At 41.5% G+C, this 11,581-nt stretch overlaps 1 protein-coding gene across 1 annotated transcript; it reads right to left on the bottom strand.

Moving 5' to 3' along the window:
* Positions 1–6,733: 6,733 nt before the first annotated feature.
* foxl1 (forkhead box L1) lies at positions 6,734–10,187 on the bottom strand. The gene has a single exon (XM_063004719.1). It carries the CDS (start codon positions 10,185–10,187, stop codon positions 9,126–9,128), a length of 1,062 nt encoding a protein of 353 aa, XP_062860789.1. The 3' UTR covers positions 6,734–9,125.
* Positions 10,188–11,581: the final 1,394 nt, after the last annotated feature.

The raw sequence follows: 11,581 nt of genomic DNA, 5'->3' as shown, positions 1-11,581 counted from the left end.
TGGGCAAAGAGTTGCCCAGGTCCCCAACACCCCCCACCCCCCCCCACCCCGCGTCCCCCCCCCCCCCCCCCCCTCCAAAAACATAAATAAATTCATACATTAAACAACCTGGCAATAACTAACCCTAACACAAGAATCTATTTTATATAAGTTTCTTTCTACTCTTCTTTCTTGCAAAGTCATCCACTAATTCATCAAAATTAAGCTGTCTGACCAAATCTGATTCAATGGCCAGAAGTGACAGTGAGTTCAGGCGGTTTTGGCGCATCCTAATCCTGAGTTCATTCTTAATACGAGCCAGATTGGAGAATGAACGCTCCCCTTCACAATTTGTGATAGGCACAGTCAAAAAAAGTCTAAGTGCTATGTAGACATTTGGAAAGGTTGACTGTAAATTCAAATTTATCATGGTTTTGAGCATTTTACTAGGACATTTTTCTTTTTCTGTTATGAATGATTTGTATTGTATCAATTCATCTGCCAGGCTCATGTTCAGATCTGAAGGATATGCTGCAGCGAGTGAGTTAGCCTTTAAAGTGAGCTCACTGTTGGACATATTGTCAGGCATGAAAAGAACATCAAATAGCTCAGTTAAGTGTGTGTATGCATTCAAACGGTGGTTGAGACAAGACACAAGTTTGTCAATGACAACATTGAAAGTTTCGATCCGAAACTTGTCCTTTCCGTTAAATGCTACACCTGGCTCTGCACTATCATCAGACATAATTTTGCGCTTCTTTGTACGCTGGAGGTCATGCCTGTACTCTTGGGAGACAGCAGTGGTGACATTTAAAGCTGCCCCTTCAAACACCTCAAAGTTATCTCTCTGTGCTGCCACAAAGTCTCGTAAAGACAGGAGAAGTTGTGTAGCTGTACATATGTCAATATCATGCTTCTGCAGCTGCAGGCTTGTGGCTTGGAACCTCTGTAGTATTGTGTCCCAGAAGTATGCCATGAAGGCCATCTCCAACGTGTCCAATTTGTCACAGAGTGCAGAGGCTTCACTTCGAGTTACACATTTCTCCTCCATATCTTTAGACATATCATTCAATGCCTCTCTCAGTTGTGCATAATATTTCCAAAGAGCCTTAGTTGACTGTAGATGATGCACAAAATGTGTACATTGCCTGTACAAAGTCAAAAAAACGTCCAGCTTCTGGGCTACTGTCAACAGCATTGACACCAACTAAATTCAGTGAATGTGCTGCACAAGGGACATAACAAATCAAAGGGTTGAAAGATGAGCTTGGACTCCATTGTACTTTCCCGACATGTTACTTGCATTATCATATGACTGGCCCCTACAGTTGGATAAGTCTAGGCCCAGATTCTCCACCATAGCAACGACACACTCGGCCAAACTGTCCCCACTATGGTTTTCAATACATGTCCGTCATTATTAACAAACCTGAAAATAAAAGTAAGTTGGTCCACATGAGCAAGGTCGGGAGTGGAGTCAACTATAACAGAGAAGTATTTTGGCTAGGGCCCAAAAGCATGGCTAAGGGCCCCAAAAGCATGGATAGGGGCCCCAAAAGCATGGCTAGGGCCCCCAAGAGGCCCTGGGGTCAAAGTTTCTATTAGTCAGAGGATCCTTAAAATGGAGGGCCCTCAGAAATAAAAATATATTGTATCATAAATGTTGATAGGCATGGCAAAATGTTTTGGGCCAGGGCCCCCCCCGGGCCCCCTGACCTCAAGGGCCCCTGGGCGCTGGCCCCACTGGCCCGGTCAGTAATCCAGCCATGGCCACAATGCAGCATGGTTTCTAGGGCTTTTAGTCCCTGTCTATAAGATGTGCTTCATGTTCTCCTTACATTGGCATAGGTTCTCTGTGTACACCAATGGCCTACCAGCTTGCAAAAAGTTGGGAGAAAAGTGCTGCCGTTCTAATCCGACCTGTTTAAAATGCTTTTATATTACTTAAATTGTGTGATTAAGCATTAAAATTAAAATCCCAAACACGAAGCAGGTTGGTGTTGGTATAGAGTCTGACTGCAAATTATATAATTGCCATTTTAGTTATTCAATGAGGGCGGCACGGTGGCTCGGTGGGTAGAACTGTCGCCTCACAGCAAGAAGGTCCTGGGTTCGATCCCCACCGGCAGGGCGTTCTGGGTCCTTTCTGTGCAGAGTTTGCATGTTCTCCCTGTGTCTGCATGGGTTTCCTCCCACAGTCCAAAAACATGCAGTCAGGTTAATTGGAGACACTGAATTGCCATATAGGTGAATGTGTGTGTGTGTTTGTGTGTCTGCCCTGCGATGGACTGGCGCCCCATCCAGACTGTTAGTGAGTCAATGAGTTTTTCAATGAACGATTTAACTAAATTTAGCTTATGAAGAGCTAACCTTTAAAATGTGGTTGGTATACCAGGCTCAGTTTTAGTTTATAAGTTTTAAACCAGGTGTCATTCTCCCTTCATGCTGGTACACTGGACTTTGCTGGGAAATTTCCATTCCAAGAAAAGACTAGATAAGGACTCTGTCCTAGAAACCTTTGTAAAATGTTATCTGAACTAGGCATGTTTATACAAGTGCCATTCTTTCAAATATTGCAAATCTTAGATTAAATATTATGGTAATGGGATTTAGATATAAAAGCATATGACTGTTTAATAAACACAGTTTGATGGCACTCTAATTGTATTTAACTTTGTGGCATGGCCGACTTCTTTGATGGTGATTATGATTGAAATTTTTTGTACAGAAAATTTGTCCAGATCGTCCAATATAATCTAGAGCTACCAAAAACAGCTCTTTGACTTATGGGACTGTTAAAGCATGTGTCACTGTCTACAGTCAAACAAGCTTTACACAGCCATGGGCTTAGAGCACATGTGTCAAACTCAAGCAAGGACTTGACGTATGATTGTCTTAAAATACACTGTAAAATCGTACATAAACTGCATCTCCCACAAGGCATGCCGATTTTGTGACCCTCAAAATGACCAGATCCCGCCACTAGATGGCAGTGTTTTCACATCAGCATTTAACTGAGGCGGCTTTCCAACAAGTGATGTTGAGAAATATTGACAAATAATTCCAAAATGTACAAGAAGAGAAAACTGAAGCAGAAGGAGGTAATTTAATGGAAAATGGGAAAGTGAATACAAGTTTGTGCTTCAAGAGGAAAAATCGGTACGTATTTTGTGTCATGAGGCCATGTCTGTGGTAAAGGAGTACAATATAAATATAGATATACATTATAAATATACAGTATAAATTTGGCATTTTGACACCAAACACAGAATTTAGTTGCCAAGAAAAAACAACAAATTGTCCAAGACTTAAAAGGCAGACTGCAATCACAGCAGGATACGTTACAATCGGCCCTTTGAGGGCCACCATAATGCAGATGTGGCCCTCGGTGAAAATAAGTTTGACACCCCTGGCTTAGAGGTTGCCAAACAAGAAGTGGGCCTCTTATCCAAAAGTGGGCCTTATAGCTTAAAATTACACATTACATTGAGAAAAAGCAGGAGCAGGGGCTTCCTTATTGCATGGCAGCCTCCAAGCTTATGAGGATAAACAGCTTGCTTGACTATGGGCAATGCCAATTTAAGTTAACAATAAGTGTATTCCACGTCCAAAGTCCCATGCCTGCCTCTTCAAAAATGGCACTTACAAGTGTATGGAAACTTCAACTGTACTGTGAAGGACTCATACATTGAACTACATTTTGTTGTAGTTTGATTGTGATTAATTAAATAGCCCAATAAAGAATATAACACTTGACATAATGAAACATGGCATTCATTTTTTGTAGGCTCATGCATATGAAGGTATTTTACAAAAGGGTTTTAAGGTAGACACTAATAAATAAGTCTTAATGAATATTGGTGAGACCCAAATAGCCACCTGTAGATTCACTTTGATGATTCAGATCTAGGGATTTGGGGGGCATTAACTTGTACATCCCAGCAGCCCCTTTGTGTTGAGAAGAACAGATGTGAGCCGAGAGACCCGGCCTCCCTCCTGCTCTCAGCCGTTGGGTAGATGTCGTTCTATTTACACTTCTGACCAAAAGAATCTTATACACAGGAAATGCTTGTGAATGTGAGTTCCCTTGCTCAAATGTGGGGAAGTTTATTTATTTCCATGAGCATTCCTGATTTGCACTCTCCAAAGCTGAAGAAAGAGGCCGTGAAGCTGAGGGAGCTCATGGCTATATATAGTGGCATGGGATACAGCCGGGCACCAGAGAGGCTGGTTCTTTATACTAGGATTAGATCTGACCCTAAAGATAAATGAAGACGAGAGATTCTTTATAAAACACTATCTACAGAATTCCAGCCCAAAGAGTTGAAGGCTTGTTTGGACTAAAATGAATTTGCAAATTGAGATTTTAATAAACAACAGGAATGGGATTAGAGGGGAATAAGTCATATTTGAATTGACATTCAAAACAAATATTACCATAATTTGGAGGACATTTATTGTTGATTAAAATGATTTAATATTATTAAAGATGATTAAAGATTCAGATGTGTTTTGGTGGGCGGCACAGTGGCTCAGTGGGTAGCATTGTCACCTCACAGCAAGAAGGTTAGGGTTAGGTTCTTTTTTGTGTGGAGTTTGAATGTTTTCCCTGTGGCTGAATGGGTTTCCTCCGGGTACTCTGGTTTCCTCCAAGTGCAAGTCCAAAGACATGCAGTCAGGCCAATTGGAGATATTAAATTTCCCTAGGTGTGAATGTGTGTGTATGTTTGCCCTGTGATGGCTGGCAACCTGTCCAAGGTGTTTTCTACCTTGAATTGGATAAATAAATGAATGTGTTTTGGTGCACTTGTGCAGGACTAATACACTTGTAATAATAGCACGGTGGCACAGCTGGTAAAATAGGTGCCTAAGGTCTAGGGCTTTTAGTCCCTGTCTGTAAGATGTGCTCCATGTTCTCCTTACATTTGCATGGGTTCTCTGTGTACACCAATGTCCTAACAGCTTTCAAAAAGTCACATTTATTTGTATAGCACTTTTTACAATGGGCATTGTCTTAAAGCAACTTTGATTCCAGGTCCAAAACCCCCTAACGAGTAAACCAAGGGTGACTGTGGCGGGGAAAACTCCCTAAATGTTATAAGGCAGAAACCTTAAAAGGAACCAGACCCAAATGAAAAGCCACCCTTTCTCCTTGGGTGGCCTACAGAATATTTGGATGAATTTAAATGAGATAAAATAAACAAATACTAAATCGATACAAAGCAACTTAATTTAAAAAATGATAACAAATAAGGCGGAACAGAAGGAACTAGAGTTCTCCATCCTTCAGTTCAGTCTATGGCTGGAAAAATAATAGGGAGTTTTTAAACACTGTAAGTGCAGCCACTGCAGATTCCATCACATCCAGCGGTACAGAATAAACTACAAAGGGAGTTGGCTTTCTAAACTGACCCTAGGTGTTAGTTTTCAATGTTTTAAGGTGGGGCCTGATCCATTGGGACCCTAACCAGGAGGAAGCTGTTAAAAACAGAGGTGACAAAAATGTTTTAGTGTTTCAGTAAACTAATCAATTTAAATAAAACAAACCTGTTTTAGGAAGTCATAAATCAATTCCTTGTTATCAAAAACAGACCATCCATCAAAAGCACACCCTTTTAAATTCTATATTTACATTTTTCTATATCCATTTTTTCCTCCCTTCTATTCACGCCTAATTTTAAATTCCTCTGCCACTGCTACCCTGTTACAATTTACACCGATCAGGCATAACATTATGACCACCTTCCTAACTGACTGGTCTGGGGCTGTGCAGCCTCATACACAGCAAACTGTGATGCACTGTATATTCTGACACCTTTCTATCAGAACCAGCATTAACTTCTTCAGCAGTTTGAGCTACAGTAGCTCGTCTGTTGGATGGGACCACACGGGCCAGCCTTTGCTCCCCACGTGCATCATTGAGCCTTGGCCACCCATGATGCTGTCGCCGGTTTACCGCTGTTCCTTCCTTGGACCACTTTTGATAGATACTGACCACTGCAGACCGGGAACACCCCACAAGAGCTGCAGTTACAATGCAGCTACAATTTGGCCCTTGTCAAACTCGCTCAAATCCTCACGCTTGCTCATTTTTCCTGCTTCTAACACATCAACTTTAAGGATAAAATGTTCACTTGCTGCCTAATATATCTCACCCACTAACAGGTGCCGTGATGAAGAGATAATCCGTGTTATTCACTTCACCTGTCAGTGGTCATAATGTTATGCCTAGTCGGTGTATAAGCTGAAAGTTAATCCCTACAGTCAGATATTATGCACTACAGATATAAATATTTACGTACTTAAATTTAATTGAAGATTTTAATCACAAAATAATGTCTGCATCTGGAACCATTATTTTAAAAGTGTCAAGTAAAATGTCCCCGTGTATGCGTGGGTTTCCTCCAGGAGCTCCGGTTTCCTCCCACAGTCCAAAAACATGCAGTCAGGTTAATTGGAGACACTGAATTGCCCTGTAGGTGAATGGGTGTATGTGTGTGTGTGTCCGCCCTGAGATGGACTGGCGCCCAGTCCAGGGTGTTACTGTGTGCCTTACGTCCATTGAAAAGCTGGGATAGGCTCCAGCCCCCCCATGACCCTAATTGGATAAGCGGTTAGGACAGTGAGTGAGTGAGTGAGTGAGTGAGTGAGTGAGTGTTTTAAATAGTTCAGTTCAGTTATTCCTGTAGAAAATGGGACAATCAAAAAATAAATAATAAATAAAAATAATAAAACATTACATAGGTCTGCAACCAAACATGATTATTTTATTACATCAATATAAGAACACTTTCCTTTTTATTTAAGTGTGTATAATTAACTAACAGCCTGAATTTGAGATATAATTGTCACAATAGAGTTTGTAAAAACATTTTATTTGAACAACAGGTATTATTATAAAAAGATAGGTGCGTATTGTGTCCCACAACCTTTCTTTTATCAACATTTATATTATAAAAAAGAGCTCCTGCTAAAATGTGTCAAAAAATGTACAAAACGTATTTTAATCCATGAGAATCTTTAGGACAGAGTAATCTGTAATTAGACTTGTATTGTCATTACAAGCACAGAATAGAGCACAAAAAAAGCACGGTTCAATTAAACATTTACACAGCAGCATCCATTAGAGATTGAATGGTGCAGCTGGTGATACATCAACAGAGTAAACAACTGTCAGCCAAATATGAACTTTCAAAGTGGCCCACCCATACTGCATCACAGCAATAATAATAATACTACTAATAATAATAATCATGTATCATTTTTATAATAATATACAGTTTAATTAACATGAAATAGTGTTTAGAGGTCCAGTGAACTGGTTTAATCCCTGAGTCCCTGTGAAGTTTGTCATGTACCCTTACTCTGATTTACTCCTACCTTACAAAAAACACACTAATAGTTTGATTGGCTGCTGTAAATACTCTCTGTGAGTCTGTGAGTGGGTGGGTAAGTGGGTGAGTTTTACTGCCTTGTTACAGGTATTTCAGTAATATTCTCTTTGAATGAGTTTGCAGTGAGTCTGGAGCCCACCAAAGGTCACCATAGACTCATTTACACACTTATACACATCTAGTGGCAGTATAGTGGAGAATCAAAAGAGAACTTCAAAGAAATCCAATACAGGCATAAAGAACATGTCAAACTTCACACAGACAAAAAACAGAAGTGAAATTTGTAGGTGTTGCGTTTACAGTTGGGATTTTTTTTTATATCCAGTTCTTAAAACAAACACATTCTGTAGATCAGTGAAAGCACATGGAATCATGTTGGCATTAAAATGTAAAAGTATTTTGGTACTGAATAGATCCTGAATAAATGCCCAAATAAACACCCAAAACTGTACAGGGCCGGACAGGTGCATTTACCTTTCAAAGATCTGGGCCAGCAAAATGCATACCAGCATACATGCTTAATGATTCTCTGGTTATTTATCTTGTATTGCTTTTACCAGCACAATGTACTTTTGCACAGCAGGGCAGCACAATGTAGTAGGTGATGCCCAGCAAATCTTTACCTCTGATTACTGTGAGGATTTAAACATGTCAGCATAAATGCCCCTCTGGTACTCTGGTTTCCCCCTAATTCCCAACAACATACAGAAGATGGGTCTGCTGCCCTTAATTGTTTCTAGGTGTGATAGTGAGTGAATGTAGAAATGTGTGTTGCGCTGTTATGGATTGACACCCTGCAATGGGTGTATTTTTGAATGGAAATCCACCACTATTTAAAAAATAAACTATTAAATAAATGTACATCAATAAGAGCTGGTATTGTCAACAGTGCTAACCACTGTCAGTCATACATAAACTTTTAAAGCACCACACTAATAATAATATAAAAACAATACTACTAATAATAATCTCATCCATATTGTCAGTCAGCCGCAAAGGCCTACAATGTATTGGCACCCTGTCCAGGGTATTCCTGCCTTCTACCCAGTGTTTCCCGGTGGAAATGCGACCATGACCAGGATAAAGAGTTAATAAAAATAACAACTAATAATGAACATTATTTTAATGAATTTTACAAACTGCTCCATCCTGGTCACGGTTGCAGTGGATCTGGTGCCACTGAAAAATGCTGGCCACAAGTCAGAAAAACACCTTGGACAGGGCACCAAAGTAACCCAGGCCAACACACTCACACTTTTGCGTACTCACTCAAAAAAAGGGCTCATTTTTAATAGCCATTTAACATTTCGCATATTTTGGGGAGGTGCCGGGAAACCCTTAGACAAAGGGACATGCTCCTGATCAGAGTGATCAGAGGAAATGATCAAAACAAGGTGCTCAAGAAACATGCTGCTGTGTGACAACCCATCTATGCACAGCATCCCCATACAGCTCTAATAATAATAATAATAATAATAATAATAATAATAAGCATATAAATTAAGAGAAACGAGGTTGGTGCAACACAGCTCCAGGGTCTTAAGGACCTGGGTTTGATCCTTGCATCTGGACATTCCTTTGACAGTAACTGCCAACACAGGTATATTTCTTCCTAATCTAAAAGCATTCAAGCACAGGAATACCTTGAGATTGCTACCAGACGGGTATAAACACTTGTACCAGTACAAATACTATAATTATTTACTGCCTAAATTTCGGTGTAAAATCAAATGCCCCAAGGATATCCAGTCTTCAGGGTAACTTCTCACGCTTGTGGCTGTAATGGAGCAAAGATTCGGGCCATGCTACAGACATGTAGGTGCACAGCGGGTACGCGCTTGGATAAAGATGCGCTCCGAGCGCATGGTGACGCGCATCCAAACACGCAGAACCTCCACAACTGTAGCTGCACGTCCGCTGGAACCGGGTCACTTTTTTGGCTAAAATACTGTCTATACTAAACTCTTTGGATTTGTCTGAAGTTTTTCTACTGTCCGTTTGCGCGTCTGTGGATCCATTTGAATTTGTGTCTTCTAACTGCGCGCGTCCGGCTTGTGAAGACTGCGGTTCGGGTCGATGCTTGGGCACACACGGGGACGCGCATTTCTCCCGAACTGGGGAGTGAGGACGCGCGTCGGATGGGTGCGCACCAGTGGAGTCTTTCAGCGAGCTGGTCGGCGGGTGGTCTTTTTTGTCCTGGATGGCCAAATCTGATGACGCTTGATGTCCTCGAGTCCAGCTGTGGAAATTGACATACTCTTGGGCTTTCTGTTGATTCACCAGAGACCCATCCTTCTCTGGCTTGCTGGCGCACGGACCCAGAAGACTCGCACCCCGGTTCCGTTTTTGTGATCTGACCTCGCCAGGTTCGTGCACTTTGGATTTCCTTTTCCTTCTCCTGTAGTTACCGTTCTCAAACATGTCCAGACATTTCGGATCCAGGGTCCAGTAGTTACCTTTTCCTGGTCGTCCTTTCTCTCTGGGCACTTTGATGAAGCAGTCGTTGAGTGACAAGTTGTGCCTGATGGAGTTCTGCCAGCCTTGTTTGTTATCGTGGTAAAATGGGAAACGACCCATGATGAACTGATAAATGCCGCTCAGCGTTGCGCACTTGTTTGGAGCGCTCTTGATGGCCATGGCGATCAGCGCGATGTAGCTGTACGGTGGTTTCTGTGGAGGCTCCTGCCTGCTTGATGGAAAGCCCAGAGCAGGGATGACACCCCCGATGTCTCCTCCATACAGGTAGATGAGGGAAGAGTTGGTAAGGTTGAGAGCTGAAGCTCCTCCAGATGCCCGACTGTGGTACAAGTTCATGCTGCTACAACTGCGCGTCTCGGCCCATAGAGATCCGTGGATGTGTGCGGCTCTCCTGCACCGATCTGCAGTGTAAATTGTCGCACATTTGCAGCTTTATGTTGACTCAGCGCTGGAAAATAAATTGTCTATAATAAACACTGCTTGTGTTTCCCTCAGCCCACCCACATTAATTAAAATGTCATTGCGCCAAAAGCCCCGTGTCTGCACTGAACCTCGCTCCGTTTCCCTCTCCAGCCAATGGCGTGCTTGGTTTATTCCCTCATTTGTTTATAGAATTAGTCTGTTGATAAGTCTGCCCACCCAAGTCGAATCAAGCTGTGTTTATTTGGAAAAAAATTTCCGGGCACCCAATACATAAACGCGCTGATCTGATGTTTGAAAGATCACGTCCACCCCTCTCCACACAGCGAGGACTTGCTCCCACAAAGAGAACAAGCAAACAGAACCGAAATCCTACTCACTCACTCATAACACTTTTTCAGTGCTTCTTACAACCCCAAATCAAATGCTAATATAATAAAAATGCAGTGTTCCTTACATTTACTGAGACTTTTATTTGATTGCAGACAGTTTTAACCCAAGATATTTCATGTTTTATCTGCTCAACTTCATTTCATTTGTTAATATACCTCCATTCCTGCATTTCAGGCCTGCAACACATTCCAAAAAAAGTTGGGACTGGGGCAATTTAGGGCTAGTAATGAGGTCAAAAAACTAAATAAACAGGTGATGTCAACAAGTGATTGTAATCATGGTTTGGTACAAAAGCAGCATCCAGGAAAGGCTGAGTCTTTGATGAGCAAAGATGGCCAGAGGATCTTCAGTTTGTCAACAAATGTGTAAGGAGATTATTGACATGTTTAAAAACAATGTACCTTAAACAAAAGATTGGAAGGGATTTGCATATTTCTCCCTCTACAGTGCATACTATCATTAAACGATTCAAGGAATCGGGAGGAATTTCAGTGCATTAAGGCCAAGAGCTTAAGCTGAACGCTTTGATCTTTGATCCTGCATCAAGAACCGGCACTCAACAATAGCTGATATAACCACATGGGTGAGGGATTACTTTGGCAAACCTTTGTCAAGCACTACAATATGGAGTCACATGCACAAATGCCACTTAAAACTTCACTGTGCAAAAAAGAAGCCTTATGTTAACCATGTCCAGAAAGAGCGTCGACTTCTCTGGGCTCAGAGGCATCTAGGACGGACCATCACATAGTAGAAATGTGTATTGTGGTCAGATGAATCGCTTGGTATCCTCTGTGCCAAAATGTCTTTTAAGTGTGGTAAAAAGGAATGGCAACATTACAAAGTGGTAAATGCTTTACTGTCCCAACTGAACTGTTAAAGCAATATGATTAAAGTATGTGCACTGTAGGCCTAAG

This window comes from Trichomycterus rosablanca, chromosome 11 (assembly GCF_030014385.1).
Source record: "Trichomycterus rosablanca isolate fTriRos1 chromosome 11, fTriRos1.hap1, whole genome shotgun sequence".
NCBI classification, from domain to species: Eukaryota; Metazoa; Chordata; class Actinopteri; order Siluriformes; family Trichomycteridae; genus Trichomycterus; species Trichomycterus rosablanca.
Note: the sequence above shows the minus strand (reverse complement) of the source record. Positions and strands in the feature narration are given on the sequence as shown.